At 36.1% G+C, this 26,594-nt stretch overlaps 1 protein-coding gene across 1 annotated transcript in view; it reads right to left on the bottom strand.

The window, feature by feature from the left end:
* Nucleotides 1-26,057, bottom strand: part of LOC106867721 (conserved oligomeric Golgi complex subunit 4) — a 51,999-nt gene extending 25,942 nt beyond the window's left edge. The window contains exons 1-12 of the mRNA XM_014912683.3: nucleotides 25,895-26,057; nucleotides 20,291-20,373; nucleotides 17,819-17,933; nucleotides 15,619-15,720; nucleotides 13,310-13,382; nucleotides 11,576-11,769; nucleotides 9,752-9,908; nucleotides 8,015-8,121; nucleotides 6,276-6,325; nucleotides 4,725-4,821; nucleotides 4,564-4,606; nucleotides 2,049-2,167 (exon numbers count right to left, since the gene is read on the bottom strand). Of these exons, the coding sequence (XP_014768169.1) occupies nucleotides 2,049-2,167; nucleotides 4,564-4,606; nucleotides 4,725-4,821; nucleotides 6,276-6,325; nucleotides 8,015-8,121; nucleotides 9,752-9,908; nucleotides 11,576-11,769; nucleotides 13,310-13,382; nucleotides 15,619-15,720; nucleotides 17,819-17,933; nucleotides 20,291-20,373; nucleotides 25,895-26,005 (1,251 nt within the window). The 5' untranslated portion in view covers nucleotides 26,006-26,057. The remainder of the gene's footprint in view (nucleotides 1-2,048; nucleotides 2,168-4,563; nucleotides 4,607-4,724; nucleotides 4,822-6,275; nucleotides 6,326-8,014; nucleotides 8,122-9,751; nucleotides 9,909-11,575; nucleotides 11,770-13,309; nucleotides 13,383-15,618; nucleotides 15,721-17,818; nucleotides 17,934-20,290; nucleotides 20,374-25,894) is intronic.
* Nucleotides 26,058-26,594: the final 537 nt, after the last annotated feature.

Raw genomic sequence — 26,594 nt, 5'->3', positions numbered from 1 at the left:
CAGGTTCAATCGCAAGGCATATCTGTGTCTTCTCCAAAGTCTTCTACTTTGAATCTTCAACAACCATCCCAAAGCAATCAGTACCTTGTTAGTGGATTCAGTAGATGGAAACTGTAACAAGCTTGTCATATAATATATATATATATATATGCATATGTAGAAAGAAAGAAATGAAGTTAACATGCTCCATCAGATATGTGGAGTCAGTGTGCCTGATCAACAAAGTGCTAATGTGTTGAGAGAAAAAACTGGACACAAGAGAAATCAGATGGAGTGTCCAAGAGAGAAGACTCTGCTGGTATGTTCATGTGATGTATATGGATGAGAAGAGAGAACAGCTGTATAAAGAAGTAACGATCACTTAAGGTAGATGAAGCTTGTGGAAGAAGATCCAGGAAGATATGTGGTGAAGTGGCATAAACTGAGTCTCATTTGTGATGACAGTGATATGCAAAATTAAGTACTACAAGAGACATGCAACTCACATCTACTGTCATTATACCTAACCATTTCCTCTCTTCAATGTCTTTGAAAAAAGTCATAGGCACTGCCTTTCTGCTGGCAAAATCATCAAGAAAAATATAAACATAATCACAGAGGATAAGAATGCTAATATCTACTTTTGCTTTATAAATTCATGGTGAAACTAAAAATGCTGCACTCAGTATTATTTGCAAAGTTATTTGACAGTGTAATATGCAAAGCTCATAACCAAACAGCCCCTATTTGGAATTTAACACCTGGCTTTGTAACTTTGTAGAATTCATTAGTGTCCTCTAAGTTTCCCACTTCAACAATTCCAGTGTTCCTCTTAAATCAACCCATCGTCAATGACTTTTCCATAATTCCCCCAGACATTTCTACACTAATATTCTACCAAAGCCAACAGGGAATTTCTACAGCCTGCAAGAAATAGCAACCAAATTTCTCTCAAATCATACCTTACAGCAGTGTTTGTCATAGGGAAGGAATAGAAAAAATGAGTGAGAAAACAGACATGCTTAACAGAATTAAGATGGTTTTAAATGTTTTAAATTTGTCAATACCACAGTGAAGTATGAAATATACAGATGCAAAATCTATTTATTATCTCAGTAATAACAAGAGAGCAACACTTTTTTCACTAGTGTTTTCCTTTTTGAGGAAAGGGTGGAGTGCTGAGATTTATCAATTTGAGAAATGCTACCATAGTCATAAAATTGGAAAAACTCATTAGGTAAATAGTCCTAGATACACTATGTTTGGGAATAAAGATGAGATAGTCATGACTGGAATATGTCTGATCATAGGCCTGCTAGATGAAGGTTGACCTGGGTCAAAGCTATGCTGATGATACACTCATCTACACATAGCAATACTACTTTGACATAAATTCAAACTTTCTAATTGTTACCATCTCCACCTCATGGTACAAAAACATACAAGATATGCAAAAATGATGAAATTCAGTAGCTGGACTACAACTACTTTAATTTCAGACATAATTAGTCACAAGTCAAGGTACATTACTCTGCTTTCATTAGTTTAGTCTAAATGGTAACAAGTACAACTCTTAATATCCGCGTGGCTGTGTGGTAAGAAGCTTGCATCCCAACAAAGTTCCGGGCTCAGTCCCACTGTGTAGCATTTTGGGCAAGTGCCTTTTATTATAGCCTTGAGCTGACCAAAGCTTTGTGAGTGGATTTGAAAGAAGCCCGTCATATATATATATATATATATATATATATATATATATATATATATATATATATATATATATATATATATATATACATGTATGTATGTATCTATGTGCGTGTGTCTTTATGTCTGTATTTGTCCCCCAACTACTGCTGATGTGTTTGTATCTCCATAAATTAGTGGTTCGGTAAAAGAGACCGATAGAATAAGCATGAGACTTTAAAAAATAAGTGTCCCAGCATGGACTCAATCTAATGACTGAAACAAGTAAAAGATAAAAATAGTTAACAGAAGAAAAACCAAAAATTCTTCAGCATTCCTGAACATATGTAAGGAGAGAAATAAAAAGAACATATGACTTGACTTACCTTCAAGACCATTTCTCGCATGAAATATTCTTCCATTAGTATATAATTACCAATTAAGTCTTGCATTAGGCGACTAAGATCACAGTTATTAAAGTTCCTTTCAACAATGGCATGTTTTTCTATTGAAATTGCATAACACAAAATTAGCTAATAACAGCATTTGGCACAAAAACTATGAATAGAAGTTTCAATTCAAGTTTTCTTTTTCAATTTCAAATCAATAAAACTAAGAAGTTTTTCAAAATAAAAATCAAGAATGGTGATCTAGAAATCATTTTAACCCTTAGCATTTAAATGGGCCATATCTGGCCAAAATATTATTTCTGTTTTATGTTCAAACTGGATAGATCCAACCTCTCACACTTGCCCTACAATATAATTCTAGAAATAAACAATCATATCAAAATCTCAAAGTTATGATATAATACATGATTAATACAGAACAATGTGAATAAATAAGCCTTACATTTGACAGAGTAATCTGAATACTAAAGGGTTAAACTAGAATCATAATTCTTTAAAAAGCTAAACAGTTTTAGTGAATTTCAATTTTGGTTTAGCCAGGGTTTTTTTCCATTCTGTGGAGTGGTTGATGTTAGGAAGGGCATCCAGCCATAGAAACCAAGCCAAAACAAACAGTAGCTTGGTGCAGCTCTCCAGCTTACCAGTTTCAATCAAACCATCTAACCCATTGTTGTTGTTGGCACTCCATCACTTACGACGTCGAGGGTTCCAGTTGATCTGATCAACGGAACAGCCTGTTCGTGAAATTAACGTGCAAGTGGCTGAGTACTCCACAGATACGTGTACCCTTAACGTAGTTCTCGGGGATATTCAGCGTGACACAGTGTGACAAGGCTGACCCTTTGAATTACAGGCACAACAGAAATAGGAAGTAAGAGTGAGAGAAAGTTGTGGTGGAAGAGTACAACAGGGTTCGCCACCATTCCCTGCCGGAGCTTCGTGGAGCTTTAGGTGTTTTCGCTCAATAAACACTCACAACGTCCGGTCTGGGAATCGAAACCGTGATCCTATGACCGCGAGTCCGCTGCCCTAACCACTGGGCCATTGCGCCTCCCATCTAACCCATACCAGTATGGAAAACATGATGATGATGGTGAAATTTATGATTATAAGCTTTCTGATTTATTGTATTTGCTCATGTACAGTTATACTATTCTATACTTGATTTTAAATGAAAAAAACTGAAGTGTGACTTATATATGAGGCAAAGCTAAAACTATGAACAGAAAAATATTTTGTACCAAGATTTAACTAAATTAGGATACACCTTATACACGAGTAGATACATTAAGTGTATAAAAATATTTAATGTAATCAATTTGATATTAAAAAAAATACTACTCAAAATTACTATAATTGTAAAATACTCATCCTCTAATTCTACAACAAAGATAATATGGAATGCATTGTTGATTGAGAATCTTGGAAAAGTTCTGAACTACTGTTGGCAAGTTATAAACTACCGAGAGCAAGTTAACAAGTTCAGATTGCTATGATGATGTTTTACCATCAATCAAATGTATCTCAATTATATTAGTTCTAGTTTGTTTGCTTCCACTTTTTTTTTTTCTTCATTCAGTTTACATTTTGCATATTCCTTGTAAATATTTATCCTTTTAGGACTGTTACTATGGGTTGAGCAATTTCTTTAAATACATGGTTTGGAGCTGTCAGTATGCATTGCAATCCCAAGTAAATTTCTGCCAGGCTCAATATTTTTAACAAAAAAGAATGTTAACACTGGGCAAATGTTTTCCACTACAACCCCAGGCCAGCCAAAGCTTTGTGAGTGGATTTGGTAGAAGGAAACTAAAGAACTCTGTTGTAGTTGTATATGATGTGTATATGTGTGTGTGTGTGTGTTACTACCACTTTGCCTTGATTTTGTGTGACAGCTATAAACAAGTGCCATCATCATACAAACAGTGTTCTTTGTTTCCAAACTTCCACGAAAACATGTCTGGCCATAGGGGGAATATTACCTTATTTGGAAAAAGGTGAGCATTGGCAACAAGAACATCCAGCCATAGAAAATCCACCTCTACAAAGGTCATCCAGCCCATGCAAGCATGGGAAAGTGGATGGTGAAATGATGATGATGATGATGACATGGTATGGAGCTGTCTGCATGCATTGCAATCCCATGTAAATTCAATTTTTTTTTTTTTAGCAAAAAGAATGTTAGTGTTTAATATATGAGACAGAAAAGGTGATGAGCTGGCAGAACCATCAGCATGTCAAGCAAAATGCTTAGTAGCATTTCGTTCATCTTCACATTCTGACTTCAAATTCCACTGAAGTTAGCTTTGCCCTTCATCCTTTTGAGGCAGATAAAATAGGTACCAGTTGAGCACTGGGGTTGATGTAATCGACGTACCCCCTCCCCCGAAATTGCTGGTCCTGTGCCAAAATCTAAAACCAATATATAAAACAGAAATCATTCCTTTTATGAATAATAAACTAATTTCATTCAGTATAAATGTATTCTCACCTTTTTTTAGCTCTGCATCCTGGATGCCAACATCAATGTCATTCTGAAATGAAAATAATATGTTTTTCTTTTGTTATTATTTCTGAATCACATTATTCACAGCATAGATGCAGGCAACATTGCGTAGTCAAGAAGCTTGCTGAGAATAAGGTACAACTCACCAATGATCTCTTCTTCATAAAGCGAATATAAAGTTCAGCACGGGTGTTCAGTAAGACCAGTTCTGATAATAACACATCTAACTGTTTGAAATCCAGCCTAAAAAAATAATCCAGTAAAAACAGTTCAGTTTAACCTTGTTTATTTTGTAGTATAGTAATGTAAAACATTCAAGACATACATAACCAATTTTTGTGGGGGGGGGGGGGTCTGTTCTAATAAATTGGCAGGTTCATCAAATTAAGATGTCTGCATGAATTATTGGAGTAATTATTCTGACGTCTCTTTTACTCTTTTACTCTTTTATTTGTTTCAGTCTTTTGACTGCGGCCATGCTAGAGCACCGCCTTTAGTCGAGCAAACCGACCCCAGGACTTATTCTTTGGAAGCCTAGTACTTATTCTATCGGTCTCTTTTGCCGAACCGCTAAGTTATGGGGACGTAAACACACCAGCATCGGTTGTCAAGTGATGTTGGGGGGGACAAACACAGACATACAAACACATACATATATATATATACATATATACGACAGGCTTCTTTCAGCTTCCGTCTACCAAATCCACTCACAAGGCTTTGGTCGGCCCGAGGCTATAGTAGAAGACACTTGCCCAAGATGCCACGCAGTGGGACTGAACCCGGGACCATGTGGTTGGTAAGCAAGCTACTTACCACACAGCCACTCCTACGCCTATGGACTGAACCTGGGACCATGTGGTTGGTAAGCAAGCTACTTACAAGAAACAAATACTAAAGTTATTTTTGTTGAATGGCTTCAGCAAATTGACAGCGTAGAAATAGTTGGCCAATCACTCATTTCATCATGAAATATTATGAAATTGTATGGAGGCAGCTGAATATGCCAAACTAATTAATCAGAATATCTAGCTACAACCATCTCAACCTTACTGAGGACATGATGCTCAAAGATTTAGAACAATGAGGAAAGGATTTGTTTATTATAAATATCATAGACACTTTGATGAGTAGATTGACAACACAGACAATCAATGGACTTATCAATATAGATTCATTGTTACATTAAATAACCTTCAAACTGAAAGAATAAACTTAATTTGCTTGATTACTTTTTTTATAAATTCAGAAAACTTGGGAATATGTATCGGTGACAAATAAGCTGGTTTCAGCATATACCTCAAGATATATTTAAAGGAGCTTCTAATTCTGCATAGAAAAGAAATCGATGAAGCAGCTATTTCATTGAGTATACCCTGAATTTTCAAACATCTGATGAGGGAGACAATGAATGTAAAATGCTGTTGTAGTACTTTTGAGGTGTTTTTAAGATGTCTAAGTACTTGACGGTAACTGAACATGTAATTTATGAAAAGCAAGAGCATATATGACTATAAAATACATTGATTTCACCAATCTGGAATGGCATACAAAGGTCATTTGCAACTGTTTCCTTTATTCTAACTAATAAACACCATCCCCACAAAATATAAGAAATCTATTTTATGATGACGTTAGGAGGTGGTATAGAAGGAAATATGGTAAAAGAAAACAAGGAATCAACAACAGATACTTACTTCTCATTGGAACTTTTAGAGAACAACATGCTTTGTTGAACTTGTTGGACCTGAAGAAGAAATAAGACAGAAGTTAAAAAATAAAATAAAATACTTATCACTGCTTTCGTTAAATTAAATTTTTATCTTCTTTTAAGTGTGCTGGAGCACCAACTTTCTGGAGTCTTAGCTATTCATATTCATACTTGTTTGTAGTACTGACTTTATGAATCTCATAAGAAACAAAAAGCAAGACGCTCTTGACATTAAGAAAAATAATTTGATCCAAACTAAATACTACAAAGTATATTTTGTTTGGTATGCAAATTTTGTATTCACCCCCGTAATCACACATACACATATAAATGTATATCATAGAGTCTCCTGTTGTTAGATGACGTATAAGGATTCTGCAATTTCTTGCCGAACAAACACACAGACGGTTTGTTTATAGTGATCAAATGTCTGTGTTCACATAAGCTCACTCCCTCCATCAAATCGACATTACCTGTGCAGGTGCACAACGTGCCACATGTCAGATGATGAAATGATTGCAGAGCAACTTAACGTGAATGTATTATCAGAAATATTAATATTAGCTTTTACAGCAGAGTTTGCCTTGAGAGATCTTCTCATATAGACATACAGTGCTAAGAGTACAGATATACTGTTAGCAGATAAGAACTATCTGACATTGGTGCCAGAAGTGCTAGGTCACGTGATTTCAAAGCTGTCAGAGCACATTCGAAATGAGATAATTCAAGAATGGAGTGGAGTAAACACTGTGAGCACAGAGTACCAAAAGCATAAATTCTGCTGGGTCAGACATGTCAAAGGGTTCAGACAACAGGTGAACCCATGCAGTTGCTATGTTGCATTCAAGAGATCAGAAAAGGCCTCTATAATCTCCATGATGATGAGAAGGCCAATTTAGTCAAGCAATATGGGTCAAGGTGGAAAAGAATCGATCAATCAAGAAAGAACTAGAAGTGCATTGTGACCAGCAGTGTATAACAGCAATTGATGGCCTTGTCAATGTTGTGATTATATAATATTTCAGCAAGTATCTGCTGATAAAGTGAAAATGAATTATATATAAATAAAGGGTAAAGAACCCCTTTGGTCATGAATGGCCATGGGATTGTACAAGTCTGGGCAAGGTCATTTATGGAAGACCAGCAGTTGCCTATGCATACCAGCCTTCCCTCTCCATACCACTGATGTTATCCAAGGAAAAGGTAAAGTCCAATACAGCTTGGCACCAGTGACATCACAACTCATTTCTACAGCTGAGTGAACTGGAGCAACATGAAATAAAGTATCTCGCACAGGAACACAACACACAACCCAGTCCAGGAATCGAACAAACTACCTCATGACTGTGAGCCTGAAGTTCTAACCACTGAGCCATGTACCTTCACAATATATTTAAAGAGCCTGTCATCATATATCCATCACATATATATGTGTGTATATGTGTGTATATATATATAAATATATACATATATATACATACATACACATATTTGATGGATATATGACAGGCTCTTTTCAGTTTCCATCAATCAAATCCACTCACAAGGCCTTGGCCAGCCTGGAGCAGCAGTAGAAAATATTTGCACAAGATGTTGCACAGTGAGACCAAACCCAAGCCCTTGTGGCTGAGAAGCAAGCTTCTTAACCACACAGACACATCTGTACCTATAATAAAATAACAGTCATTTAGATGCAACACATTGATTGATTTAAACTGAATTAACCTTATAGTCAAAATCCCGCCGCTTTTTGAATTCTTTGATGGTCGTTCTTGCTTGTCGATCACATTCTTTTTGTAACAGCATCAGTATGATATCAAGTTTCCCGGGTCCTGTAGGAAATATGAGTGGAAATAATGCAACATAAAACTTACTGAATATACCAGTAATGATTAGAAACTACCTGTTGCTACTTCAAAATAAAAATCTGAAATAATGTTTACATAACCAAAACGTGAGCATTTCCATATAGTGAATCATGAGATAAGAAGTCTTTCTAACTGCGGCACAAGGCAAGCAGTTTATAGGAGAGAGAGAGTAATCAATTACATTAATCCAGTACTTGACTGGTACTTTATTTTATCAATTCCAAAAGGATGAAAGTTGAAGTTGAGTGACTTTAACAGAATCTGAATTTAGAATGTTCACCGGCACTTGTGCTGGTGGCACGTGAAAAGACATTCGAGCGAGGTCGTTGCTAGTGCCGCCGGACTGGCTCCTGTGCAGGTGGCACATAAAATACACCATTTTGAGTGTGGCCGTTGCCAGTACCGCCTGACTGGCCTTCGTGCCGGTGGCACGTAAAAGCACCCACTACACTCTCAGAGTGGTTGGCGTTAGGAAGGGCTGTAGAAACTCTGCCAAATCAGATTGGAGCCTGGCGTAGCCATCTGGTTTGCCAGTCCTCAGTCAAATCGTCCAACCCATGCTAGCATGGAAAGCAGACGTTAAACAATGATGATGACAACCCCAAAAAAATGCTGCTAAACATTTCTGCCAGGTTGCCAAGGTCACTGAAACAAAAGGTAGGAAGAGTGTAGTAGTATGGAGCTTCTACTCTTCTTTGATGAGATGATATAGCATCAAGATCCACAAAAACATGCTGACCTATCAAACCCATACCAGGAGAGCAAAACAAACATTACTAATGGAGGGAACCACTACATGGACACTCAACTTAGAGAAATAGCAGCTAAATTTCTCTCGAATCAGACTCTTCTATCTTTAAAAAAATGAAAGATATTCTGCATAATGTAACAAGAGTTAATGTCAAAAAAGATAGCACCATCACACAATTACAGATTTATTATATTGCACCAGCATGACCGCAGCCACTTGGTTGAAACACATAAATAAATAAATAAATAAATATATATATATATATAGATATATATATATATATATATATATATATTGACAAATCGTGTGTGATGACAAAAGAAGTAGACATCAATATAATTGGAAACAGAAGACTATATTTATTGAATGATACAATTATGGAGACTAACATACAGGACATGAAATTTCTGTGTCAATGATATTATGATCCTTGCGCCTCTTCAGCTGTTGTTAGTCTGGTGCCCATAGCACCATTAATTACAGATGTTTGTAATTTATGATGCTACAGACACTGGACTTACAACAGCTAAAGAGGTGTAGTGATCATTGTGTCATTGATGCAGAAACTTGAAGTCCTGTATGTGAGTCCCATAACTGTATTATTCAATACATGTATCATATAGGTTTCCACATAGTTTTTGTCTACCAAATTTCACTCGAAAGACACTGACCAACCCAAAGCTACTGTGAAAGACATTTACCCAATGTGCCTCCCAGTTTGATTCAATCCAGAACTACAGAGTTGCAAAGCAAACTTCTTAACTACACAGCTATGCTAGAATGGAAAAGGAGACATAAATAGAACAGTGATGATGATAATGATAGTGTAAATTGTGTACTGACCATAGAAAGTTTCAACTAGAGGCTGGTGTGTTTCAACAATACGAGCAATTCTTTCAAACATGGTAGTTATAACATCAGCAAACAGGATATTTGATCTCTTATCATCATCAGTAATTTTTAGATTTTCAGACAAAGTTTTACCAACTGGTTCTGAAAACTGGAATATACAAAAAAAAAAAAAAAAATTACTCAGAATATTTTCTTGAAAAAAAAAAAAATAATAATAATAATCATCATCATCATCATCGTCGTTTAACGTCCGCTTTCCATGCTAGCATGGGTTGGACGATTTGACTGAGGACTGGTGAAACCAGATGGCTACACCAGGCTCCAATCTGATTTGGCAGAGTTTCTACAGCTGGATGCCCTTCCTAACACCAACCACTCAGAGAGTGTAGTGGGTGCTTTTTACTCTGTCAAATGTAATGCTTATTTATTCACATTGTTTTGAAATAAATATGCATCATCTGATCGCTTTGGGATTTTCATGATCTGATAGTTCATTTTTAGAATGACATTGTAGGGTAGGTGTGTAAAACCAAATCTGACTGGTTTGAGCACAAAACTGGTCAGGTATGGCCAGTTTAAATACTAAAGAGTTAAAATTTACACCCAGAAAAATAAGGAAAATAACAGTGTGAATCAAAATGACATCTACCATCCTCTTCTGATCACCTATATCAATTATTTACTAGTGACTTACTGTGATTTAGTGTTAGTGTTTATTTTTAATAACCTGATACTTCCATTATAGTTGGAATGATTTTGTGCTAAAGTCATATACTCTCCCATAAATTTTGTTTGTTGGCTGCTCCTCTGGCTATTCATTCAGGAGCAGTGAAGGCTCCAGTCTGTTCTGGTTAGGTTTCTATAGCTGGATGCCTTTCCTAACACCATCCACACCACAGAGTATACTGGGTGCCTTTTACATGCCACCAGTACAAGTACCCTTTATGTGTCACTGGCACAGGTGCCTTTTACATGTCACTGGCATGGGTGCCTTTTGCGTGTCACCAGCACTGACCATGACTACAATTTTACTTAGCTTGGCGTGTCTTCTCAAACACAGCAAATTGCCCAAAGTTTCAATCATTTATCATTGCCTCAATGAGACTCAACATCCAAAGATCACATCATCAAAATTGTAAAGCTACAAGATAATGTATGATTAATTCAAAACAATGTGAATAAATAAGCATTACTTTTGGTTGAGTAACCAGAATGCTAAAGGGTTAAACAGGTACCATGACCATTACTGGTGTCATGTGAATGGCACCCATGAAATTGTAATCATGGAAGTTGCCAGGAACATGATCTTCGAATGCTGAGCTTCATGGAGGTGATGACAAGTAACTGAAACCTTGGCGATATGCTGCGCTTGAGAAGTCTCGTCAAGCCAAGAGAAACCCTAGTAATGGCAGTGTCATGTAAATGGCAGTGTCATGTAAATGGCAGTGTCATGTAAATGGCACCTGTGAAATCATAGTTGTGGCATTGCTGGTATCATGTAAATGGCACCCATGACTGTGGCACATAAAAAGTACCCATTACACTCTTGGACTGGTTGGTGTTAGGAAGGGCATCTGGCTGTAGAAACCATGCCAAATCAGACTAGAACATGGTGCAGCTCTCCAGCTTACCAGTTCCATTCAAACCATCTAACTCAAGCCAGCATGGAAAGCAGACATTAAATGATGATGATAATGACATACTGAAATAGTCTATGGAAGAATTTATACATATTCCAGCAGTCATATATTCTTCAGCTGTTCACATTTAACATGAAACTTCGTTTTGTGCTAAATAATAACAGTAATCACTCACCTGGGCAGCTAAGTATTTTCCAAATTTGGTTAAACCTTCTTCATGTAAACGTAGAAGAGGGAAAATTTTGAAGAATCGTTCAACAGATGCAACATCACCTGAATGAACAGAAGCATCAAATTTATTGCGCACAATGGTCTTCAATTTTTCTTCAGCCTCGTGTAACATTTTAAATGACGTATCCAATGGACTACCTGAAAATATAATGCAAGATGTCTCTGGTATATATGTCAACAACAGTTTTTATATGGAAATATTTTGCAGTCCTACACAGATAAATTACAGCATCTGAATAGCAATATTTAAAAAAAAAGGATGAAAGGTAGTCAACCTCAGTGAAATTTGAACTCAGAATGCGAAGACAGACAAAATGCCAAAGCCATTTGCCCAGTGTGCTAACAATGCACCTAATGGTTTCAAATTTTGGCGCAAGCAATTAGTATTGTTGCTGATGAACCCTGTTTTATTATCATGATTAACCTCTGTACACTGTACTATTAGCTCGTGATAGTAGCAATAATGTACCCTCAGATAAAAAAAAATGACAGTCATCTTTTCAGAGCTAGGTCTACCGCAAAGGGCAGAGAGTTTCTTTAGCTTTGGCTGGCAACCCTCTAAAAATGACATCTCAATTAAAAGTACAGATGGTTGTGACACTTTAACACTACTATCCTATCCCAATAACAACTGAATATTATCACAACTGAATTAATGTGACCAGATCCCAAGTATAGGACTCTCACACAGCAAATGTTCCACTACACAGCAGAATGAGCCTGGTTATTATTTAACTTCTTCTGCAAAGATTAAGAGAAGATGGTCTCAGAATGACAAAAGAACTGTAATGAAATGTTATTGGAAGTGAGCCTGCTAAAATAGGATACAGGAAAAGGGTGGGTAAAATATGGTTAGAGAATGACATGTTCCAATAACATAACAAAGACTTTTAGACTAGAAAAATTTAATTTTGAAAAGACAGTGGCTATCCTGAGTTGGTGCTGGAAGAGATCTCCAGAATAGTTGAAGATAAAGAACATGGCTATGTAGAAGAAAAGGAGATTAAACAAGAAATAACAAAGAATCCAAGAAATCCTGAGGGGAGAAATAATAGCCAGGATGAAAACAAATTTTAGAAGGAAAGGATGCTACAGAGGAGAAAAGGAGCCTACTTAATGGCTAAATGAGACATGGAGTAGTGAAAGAAAAAGACTACTATCGTTGAAAGGAATTAAAACAGAAAAACTATGTGAAATAGTAAAGAAGCTGGACAACTTGTTAACTTTTCTATATTGAAAATATAACAGAATTAAATGACCTCATATACTGCACAGCTTCTGTTGCTATAGAAATTCTTGGGGGCTGTAAGTCAAGGAAAGGCAAGGATGAAAGGCCTATGATGAAAATGGAGATATGAAAATCAAGTTGAAGAGCTCAAAAGAAATCTTGGAAGGATAAATGCAATGATTGAAAAGAAGATGGTGATGGGAAGCCACAGGAATAAGTTCCAAAGACAGTGCAATATTATCCACAGAGGATCACATGTAGCTAAAGAAAAGATAAAACAAAAAAATTAAGGTAATATCAGGTAAAAATTTTTTTAAAACCAGATAGCAACAAAGAATAAACAATTCCAGCAGAACAGACTCTTCAGAAAAAATGAATGAAAATTTTACCAGCAGCTGAACAATGAGAATAAACATCAGGGAGTGATGTGCCAAATGTTAAAGCCCTTACCTTCACTGGCATCACCAGCCATTCTGAGAACATTTTCATCCAGACTTAGGAACCGGTGGACATGACCAGCAGCCTAAAACAGTTTTAAATATAAAAGTATATTATACAAACATATATAATTGTGAGTAAATATGTAAAACACACACATAAATTTATATACACATGATGATGATGATGTTGGTGACATGCATATGATATAATGCTGTCTCCCTCATTCTCTCTCCTGTCCCACATTTTCTTTTATTACTCTCTCTCTTCCTTCACCCAGTCTCTTTTCTACCACTTTTTCTTTGCCCCTATCACACCACTTGTCTGTTTGATTCAGAATTTTTTCAAATTCTGAGTCAAACAAACAATTGTCAAACATATCCAGGGAAGTTGGGTGTTTGTTATTTATACTTAAATCATTACCACTCATGTTGTTTCTATTCATTCTCCTTACCAACAACCATCATGTAGCTGTCTTTCACACTCTCTGTTCCCATCACTCCCCTTAGTGGGTCTATTTTATTACTCTCTACTACATCATCATCTTACTCTGATTCCTGTCACTCTGCTTCTTTTCTACAACTCCCTCTTTCTCCCACCACTATCTTACATGACAGGAAATAACAATGCATACCTAAAAACCCCACCCAACAGCTAGTCCATTCTATCCATTTCATTGTCATTACAAATTCTAATGATGTCGGCCTAGCAGTTATTGATCTATTAGCCTGAGCACCAACATGATGAGTCCACCATCTTTCTCCTTTCCTTGAACTACCTTGTACTTTGAAGACAGTATCGGCCTGTCTGTCATTAACATCTTTATACCATTTATCATTACACTCACAACAAATGTTCATGTAGTGTAGAGAGAGATATATCCTTAACGCTTTGACAGATAACACTTGGGATAACTATCTGCACATTTGCTATTACATCCCAATAAGGGCTTTCCTTTGATAACCTATGATACAGATATACTAAGTTATGCATGGAGATATCAACAACTAGGGCAACTTTTATAGTTACTGGCCTTCACTGACACTATGAACCCTGACATCAGCTTCAGCTTTTGGCACAAGGCCAGCAGTTTTGGGGAAGGGGTAACTCCAGCGTTCATCAACTCCAGTGTTCAATTAGTATTTATTTTATTGACTCCTGAAAGGATGAATGGTAAAGTTGACTTCAGTAGAATTTGAACTCAGAATGTAAAGACAGATGAAATGTCACTAAGAACTTTGCCTGGCATGCTAGCAACTCTGCTAGCTTGCTGCCTTACTATGGACCCTAATATCAACATACTAATTACATAGGCATGGTATTAGAGAGGATACAAGACTATCTGTTTATAAAACACACTATCATATCAGCTTGCTACTATGGACTAGAATAGAGGACCTTTATACCCAACAGACTTTACTGCTGCCATGAAACTCCAGAGAGCTAAACAAGCCTAACATGTTGACCTATTATCAGTAATAATGAATATCATGTAGAATTGAGAGAACTCTCTATGGCCTCATCTCAAGCTATTTATTTGATACTAGAGACATTTATAAAAATTAACTCTATTATTATATACCCAGTTCTGTGGAAAGGAAAGGAACAAATAGAGATAGATCAGAGAAAGCCATGTCAGGTATGGGATACTTTTTCTGATTCCAGTGAATGAATGACTAAAGACATGAAGGGCATCCAGTTGTAAAAAAACCATGGCAAAAATAAAACATGAGTGAGATATGAGTTTCTTCATGCCTAAGAGAGTAGAAGCTCCAAAGAAAAACTGACTCAGTTCAGGATGAAATTTCAATTAAATCCAGCATGGAAATGGAAAAGCAAATGCAAATGATAATGATGGTGATCACACAGGCACACATACACAATCAAAATAGTTATCACATTTAGATACCACACTCATATATAAATGAATCCAAAATATACATGGAAACAAATAGATCAACAATGAACACTTGATGTGCTGAGGAAAAGATTGCATTCATTTAACACAGCAGCCAAGAAATTGTCCACAACAAGGTTTGAAGTCATGTTATGACAGAATATTAGTTTTGGTAGACAACCTTTCTATTGCTGGTGGTAAAGCCTATGCTGAAGGGGGTTGGCGATAGGAAGGGCATCCAATCAGAAAAAAACATTTCAAAAAGGGAAATGACAAGAACAACCACAAAGATTGGTGGTTTTCTCTATTACTCTGTGTATTAGACTCCAAAAGACTGTAACAAGTGGCAAGACACTATACTGAAACAGACTATCCTAGTATGCATAAAGAAACAGACATATAGGAAAAATATCAGAGGTCATACCTTTTCATAATCTTCATTCTGCAGTGCTGACTGCACACCATCAGTGCAAAATTTAAGGTCCAGCACATCTTCAACACGTTGGATCGAATCACTTACATGACTCTGAAAGTGAAAACAATGAAATAGAAATCAAAAGTGCCAGTAAAATGCTGGGGTCAGTTCAATCAAATATCCTTCTACTTAAAAAAAAAAAAAACATTTCAAAAGAAATCTATTTTGTAATGTAATGAAAATGTTTCAGAACTAGCCAAGACCAAAGAGAGCTGCACCATATAATTTATCTATTACATGGGTACATACACATACATAGAAGTCATAGTATATGTATATGTGTGTATACACACGCACTCATACAGATACATATACTATGACTTCTATGTATGTGTATGTACCCATGTAATAGATAAGTTTATAAAGCTAGTAATTTTTAGTGGTGTATTTGGGTAAACTGACCATTCATCACAATGATATCATGTTACAACCTTAATCTCTAATTCAACCAAGTGGTCAAGCTAGGAAATTATTTATGACCCCTAACATCTCATCCAAGCCAACATCCTGTTCTCAGCTCTATATTATTTTATCCCTTTATCTCATTTTATTTTATGTTTTTATTTCTTTTGTTACTTTATTCCAATTTTGCTAAATCTTATTAATATATGTATCTAACTTTATTATTCTTATTTTTACTTTTATTACTCTTGTTTTTACTTCTATTATCTATATTTTATTTTTTACTTTTTATTTTATCTTTTATCTTTTCTTTCTATCTTATACATGGCTAGTTAAATATAAACTCAATCCAATCTATCTATCATTCACTCTATGCTGAATAGTGATACAGTATGGGCAGATTTTTGAAATCCAATGAACCTTTATACAAATATACCTTTCCAAAGGGATGTGATAAACCTATTATAATGGGTAATACTATGTGTACTTTTTCTTTTGTGATGTAATCTTTGGACTAACAATGTTTGCGGCTGAGGAGAGCTTTAAACCCTCTTTTATATCAATAATATACCTATGCTGATGTAATAACAGATTGTTTATAAAGCTTGAAACACGTGTACCGAGATATCCTTTGTGTTCTGTTTTTAATTTGTTATAAACTAGGAAATAGAGAAGTACCATTTGATGGGAATGGTGATATCAGTTTGGCTCATATTGCTATCATGATGAATTCCCCAGCTGAATTGAAGAACAGGGTATTGCCAGACTTATGTAATAATTATAATCCACATAAATGGTTGTGTAAAAGGGCAGTTCTTACTCCAAAAAATGAGACAGTAGCAAGGATTACCTATGAATTAATAAATAAGATTCCAACAGTCATTAAGAAGTACAAATCAGTTGATTCAGTCCTTAATGAAAATCAAGCTGTCCATTACCCAATAGAGTTCCTTAATTCTCTTGAGCCACCTGGAATTCCACCACATAAACTTTTTCTGAAAGTTGGAGTCTCAATAATGCTTCTAAGAAATTTAGATCCTCCTAAATTATGCAATAGAACAAGGTTGATTGTGAAGACATAATCACCTAATGTGACAGAAGCTACCATCATCACTGGATGTGTCTCTGGAGAAGAGGTTTTCATTCCAAGAATTCCAATCAAACCAACAGATATGCCATTTGAGTTTAAACAAACACAATTCCCAGTGCAACTTTGCTTTGCAATGTCTATTAATAAAGCTCAAGGTCAGCCTTTGAAATCTACTTGCTTGCGTTTTTCATTGTCGACTTTATGTTGGTTGTTCCAGGATAAGTAGTAGTTTACAAGACTTATTTGTCTATGCTCCAAACCAGTAAACAAAGAATGTTGTTTACCCAGAAGCTCTTACATAATTTCCTTCAACATATGTAGTAGAATTTATCTCCTTTCATAAAAGTGGAAAATTTTGTATTTTCGTTTATTACTATTATTTTGTATTATGAATTCAGAATTGATTTCCCAATTAAAGAATAATTTGAATTTAGAATAACAAATTTCTATACAACATATTTTGCTTTTTTCTTCCAATATGTAAGGAAAAATTTAATTCCCGGGCAATGCCGGGTGCCTCTGCTAGTATATATATATATATATATATATCAAATCATCCAACTATGCTAGCATGGAAAACAGACATTAAATAATGATGATCATCATCATAAACATTGACAAAATCTTCAGTTTACAATAAACATCACTTCAACTCACCTTGGCTACATCCAGCTGTCTTACTTTGCTGCTTACATTTTCAGCTAAAGTTGATGTGAATGATATCATAGTAGAAAGTTGCTTGGCATCTGAGTCGAGAACATGTAAGTTAGGACTGAAACAGATCAAAGGTATACTTAAAATTGTAACAAAACAAATCATTATGTACCTAACACAGGTTTTATAGTTTCAATGGGACAAAAAATTAACAGCACTGAGAATTAACTAATTATGTAGTAGCAGTAGTAGTAGTAGTCAAGAAGTAGCAACTATAATAGAGTCATATTGACTTCTAAAGCTATAAAATTAATTTTGTAAAAAATAAAATTATTGTCATGTCAAATTATCAAATCTCTTTAGCCTTGCTGCTATTTATTTTGTGAGTCCAGCATGGATAGAAAGATTTGAACTCAGAATCTTAGGCAATAAATAATATAGTATAAAGTATCAAGCTTAGCTCTCTTACCACCTTATTATCACAGCATTACATGTTGTTTGTGGAGGCGCAATGGCCCAGTGGTTAGGGCAGCGGACTCGCAGTCATAGGATCGTGGTTTCGATTCCCAGACCGGGCGTTGTGAGAGTTTATTGAGTGAAAATACCTAAAGCTCCACAAGGCTCCAGCAGGGGATGGTGGCGAACCCTGCTGTACTCTTTCACCACAACTTTCTCTCACTCTTACTTCCTGTTTCTGTTGTGCCTGTAATTCAAAGGGTCAGCTTTGTCACACTGTGTTACACTGAATATCTCCGAGAACTACGTTAAGGATACGCGTGTCTGTGGAGTGCTCAGCCACTTGCACGTTAATTTCACAAGCAGGCTGTTCCATTGATCGGATCAACTGAAACCTTCGACGTCGTAAGCGACGGAGTGCCAACAACATGTTGTTTAGTCTTAGATCAGTCCTTACTTAAGCCAACTTAACAGCAAAGTATTCCAGTTATGAACAATCTCTGTTTTTTCTTTTTTCAAATAATATATCAAGGGCTACATTATCCAGTGTATACTTGCTTTTGTAAGACTAGTTAGTGTTGACTAGATAGTGTGATCTGAGAAAGATTTAGTTAATATTTGTAGTTCATTCACAAATAACATATAGGTTCCCTCACTGATCCTTAATATTATACATATCTTGAGTACAGCAATACACCAGATATCTTGGTCCTCAGTCATCTCCTTTATAAGGCTCAGTGTCTCATTTCCTTCGTAAGACATTCTGCCTTATGAAGGAGAAGACCAAGGACCAAGATATCTGGTGCATTGCTGTACTCAAGGAGACCCATCAAGAAGAATTGATATCAGTGCTGGTACCATATAAAAAGCACTCATGCTGATGCAATGCTAAAAGCATTGGTGCTGGTAACATAAAAAGCACCCAGTACACTCTGTGGAGTGGTTGACATTAGGAAGGGTATCCAGCCATAGAAACCATGCCAGAACAGACAATGGGGCCTAGTGCAGCCCCCAGCCTTACCAGCTCCAGTCAAATCATCCAACCCATGCCAGCATGGAAAACAAGCATAATGATGAAGATATAATAGAACAGGCATGGACTTAAAAGGATTAAACCTTAGGTTTGTAAAAATTTGTACCAATAAACCGACTAGAAACACTGATTCAGCATGTATTTAATTAATACTACAAGAAACAAATGATCAAAGACAACTGTAATTGAGAACCATAAAACAGAATTACATATAAAATATCTTTGCCTCAAAGGTATAATTTTATTAAAACTGCATCTAACCAGGTTTATAGTTTCAATGGGACAAAAAATTAACAGCACTGAGAATTAACTAATTATGTAGTAGCAGTAGTAGTAGTCAAGAAGTAGCAACTACAATAGAGCCATATTGACAGGTTTAAATGGTTAGACTATTTAAAAGAATTAAAAGAGGTGGAACTCTGGTTTAGGCACTCTATATAACTCCTCTTTACTTTTATTTTAGGGAATTTTTAGAAAATTTTTGGGAATTTATGTCCTATACATGGTAAGTCATATGATTATGAAAAAAAATTTGTTTTTAATTTTTTGACCCCCTTCTCCCCATAAATCCTAAAAGTTCCACTTTTTATCAATTTTTTTAAAAATCAGTATTTAAAATATGGACAGTCTGAAATTTTTGCTTAAATCCCAGCAATGGATCATCCTTGGGTGCATCATCATTCTATTAAATGTGTTTATGGGGAGAAAAATATTGAAAAACATCAATACATGTCAGAGTGACAAAAAAACGAAGAACGTATCAGGTGGTTGTGAGAGTTATTAATAAGAACAGCTAAAACATCCTTAAATCACACAAAAAAATATTGGGGTTTTTTTTTTTTTTTTTGCATAATCATATGAATTCCCTTATGTAGAACACAAATTTGCAAAACTTTTCTGAAAATTCCAAAATATAAAAAAAGTTTATATGGGGTGCTTAAACCAGAATTCCGTCTTAAGAGAAACAACATATAAATCTAACTCACAGCATTTTATGAAGAGCAAACATTTTATTCTCCAATAAAGACTGATGCTCTAACAGGTTGTTCAATTCTTCATTGACAATTTCCTGAAATGAAAAATGAAGACTTTATCATTATTAATTTCATATTTCATAGAACAAGGATTTTTTTCCTAAATATGTACTATTGAAAATAGGGTGTATCTAATATGCTTGTATGTCTTTTATGTGATTAAGTATAGTAATGGTTAAGAAATTAAAATGCCTTGACATTAAAATCTTACTACACCACTAATCTAGACACATTCTATCATTCAAATTAACTATATAAGCCATCTACTACCACTTCATGGCTAATAGATTGTGTCAAAAACAAAAGAAACAGTCTAAAGCAAAGATAGAACACATTTAATATTTCTACCATTAATCTGTGTGCTCAGCTTAAACAAATGATATTGCCCTTCTGATAACCCAAACAGTGAAGGTTCACAATGCATCCAGGAACTAAATAATCCTATTACACCCCTGCCAATAGCTACTGGTGATTGAAGATCATCCTTATACACCTTTTCAAGCTTCAGATAACTACAACTCTGGCACCCAATCCAACAGGACTGGCATCAACACATATAAGAGCATTCAGGGAGAAGCACCTCTGGTGCTATATTTCTGGTAAGGCAGCTGCATGAGAAATACATAGCCAAAGATAAACTTCTGTACTTGTCTTTTGCTGACTTGGAGAAAGCTTTTGACAGGGTCCTCTAATCCCTTATCTAGTGGTCAATGCGGAAACTAGGGATAGACAAGTGGTTGGAGAGCTGTACAAGCCATGTATAGGGACACTACCAGTAAGGTGAGGGTTGGCAACAAGTACAGTAAAGAATTCAGGGTACAAGTAGGGGTTCACCAAGGATTGGTACTCAGCCCCTTCTTGTACATTATAGTTGTCCAGGCAATAACAGTGGAATATAAGACAGGCTGCTCCTGGGAGCTCCTCTATGCTGATGTGTTTGTTCTTATAGCTGAACCACTACCAGAACTGGAGAAGAAGTTCCAGGTATGGAAACAAGGTCTAGAATCAAAGGGCCTTAGAGTTAACCTAGCACAAACCAAAGTCTTCCTAAGTAGAAAGGCAGACAAATCACAAATCCCTTCAGGTCAATGGCCCTGCTCGATCTGTAGAAAAGGCATAGGTAGAAACTCCATAAGATGCACCTGGTCTAAGCTTTGGACACATAAGAGGTGTAGCAATATCAAGGTTAACAGGGAAGATAGCTTTTGTGTGTGAAAGATGCACAGGTACAATAAACACTGAAAATGTACAGAAAATAGAGTCCAGTGGAGTAAGCTAGAGGTAGTAGATAGCTTCCATCATCTAGGTGACTAAGTTTGTAGCAGAGGTGGATGTTCCATGAGCATAGCTGTGAGAATAAGATTAGGCTGGGCTAAGTTCAGAGAGCTCCTACTTCCGCTGGCAACAAAGGGCCCCTCTCTCAGAGTGAAAGGCAGATTGTATGATACCTGTATGTAAACAGCTATGCTGTATGCACAGCAGTGAAACTTGGGCTGTAACAGCCGAGGACATGCGTAGGCTTGAAAGAAATGAAGCCAGTATGCTTCGCTGGACGTGCAATGTCAGTGTACATGTTCGACAAAGTGTAAGCATCTTGAGAGAAAAATTGGGCATAAGAGGCATCAGATAGTGTGTAAGAGAGACGAATGCAATGGTATGGTCATGTGATGTGGATGGACGAGGACAGCTGTGTAAAGAAGTGCTGATCTCTAACTGTGGAGGGAACCTGTGGTAGAGGTAGATCCAGGAAGACATGGGACAAGGTGGTGAAGCAGGATCTTTGAACTTTGGGCCTCACAGAAGCAATGACTAGTGACCGAGACCTTTGCTGATATGCTGTGCTTGAGAAGACCCGTCAAGCCAAGTGAAATCATTGTCATGGTTGATACTGGTGTCACATAACTGGCACGAATGTTGGACCTCATGGATGTAAAGTGGCTGAGCTCCTTTCAAGTGTTGGTCCTCATGGAGGCAATGACCAAGACCTTTGGCATCATGTCGTGCTTGAGAAGAAGACCCATCAAGCCAAGTAAAATCACAGCCATGGCAGATACCAGTGTCATGCAAATGACACCCATGCCATTACACTCTCGGAGTGGTTGGTGTTAGGAAGGGTATCCAACCGTAGAAACCATGCCAAATCAGACTGGAGTCTGGTACAGCCTTCCAGCCCTGTTAAACCGTCCAACCCATACCAACATGGACAAAGGATGCTAAATGATGATGATGATGTCTAAGGCAGCAAGCTGGCAGAATTGTTAGCAAGCTGGATGAAATGCTTAGTGATATTTTGCCTATCGCTATGCTCTGAATTCAAATTCCACAGAGGTCAACTTTACCCTTCATCCTTTCAGGATCAATAAATTAAGTACCAGTGAAACACTGGGTCAATGTAATCAACTAGTCCCCTCTCCCCAAATTTCAGGCCTTGTGCCTTCAGTAGAAAGGATTATTATACAAGGACATTAAACACTGATTTAGTGTCATGTTTAGGTCTGTTTTCATATGCCATACAGTAGAATATCAACTGTGACATTACTCATGTTTGGTTCAGATTTGAAAAACTGTAAATGATTTCCTGAAATTTTCCAACTGACACAGTAAGTCCTTTGCACTGGCATAAGCTACTTTGCAGTCATTTAATGTATCTTTTATCTTTTACTCGTTTCAGTCATTGGACTGTGGACATGCTGGGGCATTGTCTTGGAAGTGTTTAGTCAAACAAATCAACCCCCAGTAATTATTTTTTAAGTCTGGTACTCATTCTATTGTCCTCTTTTGTTGAACCACTAAGTTAGGGAGATCTAAAGCAAATGAACAGCAGTTGTCACGTGATGGTTGTGGGAGGAACAAACACAAAACATACATATAAACATATCTATATATGTATGAATGACTTGTCTGTATGTATGTATGATGAGCTTCGAACAGTTTCCATCGACCAAATTCATCTACAAGGTATTGGTCAACCTGGAGCTAGAGTAGAAGACATTTGTCTAAGATGCTGCACAATGGAATGATCCTGAAACCATTAGGTTGACTGTCAGGTATTTATTTAAAACAAGGCTATAGTTATAAATGGTCCTTTACCTCCAAAAATCTTCTGCTAAATAGCACAGAAAACTTGACCATTGGGTTGATATGGTAAGCAAATAAATTATGTGAAACATGCAATGCTAGCATGTGAATGTCATGATGTTGATGTACCTATCCTATTACCTATTGCTGATCTTAATGTTGTGAAGGCACATGCCTTAGTGGTTAGGGGCATTCACCTCATAATCATAAGGCCATGTGTTCAATTCTGAGTGGCACATTGTGTCCTTGAGTAAGATGCTTTATTTCATGTTGCTCCAGTAGTCCACTCAGCTGGCAAATACGAGTAGTACTTGTATTATATACTGTGTCACGCTGAATCTCCCTGAGAACTATGTCAACAGCAAACATATCTGTGAAGTTCAAGGCCACTTGCACGTTAATTTCATAAGCAGGCTGTTTCATTGATCGGATCAACTGGAGCCCTTGTTGTCGCAAGCAACAGAGTGAGTGCCAGATCACAATGTCAGTTGAACTGAGCACAGATAGCTAGTTATAGTTGTTGTAACAACAATATTACGATTGAATAAGTTCTTTCAAGCATGACAGATCTGCTTCAGAAAGAAGTCAGATCTGTCTGGGATGGCAGAGATGTATTTTCTGTGGTAGACAAGTCTGCCTGTCTTGATAGGCAGATCTGCCCAACTAACTATGGCCCATCAGTCACATAATTATTTTTATATCATATACGAGTCAGATCTATTAGGAAGGAGGTTTAAAAAGTTCAATACCTCCACCCCGCTCCCTGATGGTAACATCATTAAAACCAGACAGAAAAAACAATCTATATAGACAAACTAAATACATTTGGTAAGTAAAGAAACTTAATAGCAATACGACTGACTTTAATTCAGCTTGTTTTAACTAATAGGTGTGGCTACAGCTGTGTGGTTAAGAAGCTCGGATTCAGCCCCACTGCAGGGCAGCTTGCACAAGTGTCTTCTACTACAGCCCTGGGCCAACTAATGCCTTGTAAGTGAATTTGGTGAACGGAAAAATTGTGTGGAAGCCCATCGTATATGTGTGTGTGTGTGTGTGTTCACTGCTTGACACCTATTTTTGGTTTGTTTACATCCCCGTAACTTAGCGGTTCGGCATAAAAGACATAGAATAAGTACCAGACTTTTTTAAAAATGAGTACCGGGATCGATTTGTCCAACGACTGAAACAAGTACAACATAAATGATAGATAATAACCCAACAGTCCATAACATTTCATTTTCATTCTACAATTACAAATAAGTAACAAGGAAATCATATGAATTTTTTTTTTTTGTTTTAAGTTATAAAAAGATGATTATACAGTATTTTTGATTTGTGAAATGTTAATGTGTGAACAGCAGATAACTGAAATAAATACTTCGTATTAATGTTCTGTTTGTCCCGTTTTCGAGACACTATGCATTAATGGGTTAATTGAAGACATGGTAGGAATAAAACAGACAACGGCTCTTATGATGGAGTCCTATTAAAGTTTTCTCGTCTTTCCAGGTTAATTAAAGTACCAGTAGTATATAAAACAAAATGATAAAATTGACCATGATAAACGTGTTACGTCCGAACATCCTTCGTTAAAGACAGATTATCGAGGAATGACACGGGATAATTACTCTTAATAAACATATTCTGGAAGATTTTGATACTGTTCAGCAAAAAAATATTTATTGATCATAAACATTTAATTATATTGCACAGAAAATAAATCGGAGGTTTGTAATATCCGGTGTTATGTATAGGGAAAGAAACATTAATAAAAAAAATTAATAATAATAAAGAAGAAAAGCTTGACAAAGGTGAGAGGTAAATTGACCGTGAAAAAAATGATTAAAAGTATAAATAGAACTAATGAAATAGGTGCAATCTTTAACAATATCTGAAACTATTTGTTTATATATTTATAAAGATATCATCTATAAATGTATGTTGAGGTTAAAACTACTTCTGTCTTGGTTGAAATCGAGTGGTTTATTACTGTAACTATACATCATTACTGGTCATAATGATGTAAACAAACAATTCTTCAAACTTTAATACTTTTGTATTTGAATTTATGTAAGTTGCATTACACATTGGCGTGTAAAATAGTAACGTGAGGTGTATTATTTTGGTTTAAACAAAGCAAAGATAGCTGGTGACGAGACTTTCAATAAATTATGTCAGTGTTTATGTATACACAAGTGTACGAGTAAAACACTAGTGGAAATTAAATGTACAACTCGTCAACTGACAACCGATTAATCCAATATTAAACATACACTACATACTAATGACAGAAATGTTCACGATCTCGTCAACTAACAAATACAGGTAAGTCATATATGTTGCTAAGGTAATTTTTACATGTGCACTGTATTCAATTATCGAGTCACCTAATTGTCAATTGTTCTTATATATTATATGTAGTCTGGCATATATCAAAGCAAACATAGATATGGATGCAAACAGGGTTATTTTACTAACCTCTTCATGACAAAGTCTATCCAAAGCTTCTTTCATCTTGTCTATATCTGTTAATTTGTCAGCCGCCTCTAAAATATCAGAGGACGTGGCATCAACTTTCGAACCCGCCATGTTGAGTTATGCTAAGGTTTATGGGACTTTGAACAGTAGTTATCTCCCTTCCAAGACACACCTCTAACCTGTAGAGGGAAATGGTCGAGAGAATTTAACCTAGTTTGGGGGAGGGGGGAAATAGGTATAATCTGTTGGTAAATGCTTTTTAACCTTTTAAACTTATATTCCTAGAATAACTTCAACGTTATAATCTAAAACAATGGTATAATTTTTGGGATTAACAGATCCTAAATAAATTTCCTCGTACATTTATTTTAATTCTTTTATGTATCTTTACAGATTTCCCTGTATTATCAAACCACTCGAATCGGGTATCTGAAGTGTTAAGCAAATGATTTGTATAATGGTTCCCAAAGTAGAATATGTTAATTTGTCAGTAAGAAAAGGAGAGAAGTAGTGTTTCAGCTAGTGTCCAACCTCTGTCCTAGAGAGGAACTGAATTCAACTTTGTAAATGAAGAAATCACTCATCAAATCTGCAGTATGACTGATGCATGCGATAGTTACTTTTACTAACAACTAATATGCAGGACATCATTAAAACTTGGTGGGCTCATTCAGTTATGCGTAAATCTTTGCCACAACTA

This window comes from Octopus bimaculoides, chromosome 1, assembly GCF_046866305.1.
Source record: "Octopus bimaculoides isolate indiv1 chromosome 1, ASM4686630v1, whole genome shotgun sequence".
Taxonomy (NCBI): Eukaryota; Metazoa; Mollusca; class Cephalopoda; order Octopoda; family Octopodidae; genus Octopus; species Octopus bimaculoides.
The sequence above is the reverse complement of the archived record's forward strand: the minus strand, read 5'-3'. Positions and strand labels throughout refer to the sequence as shown.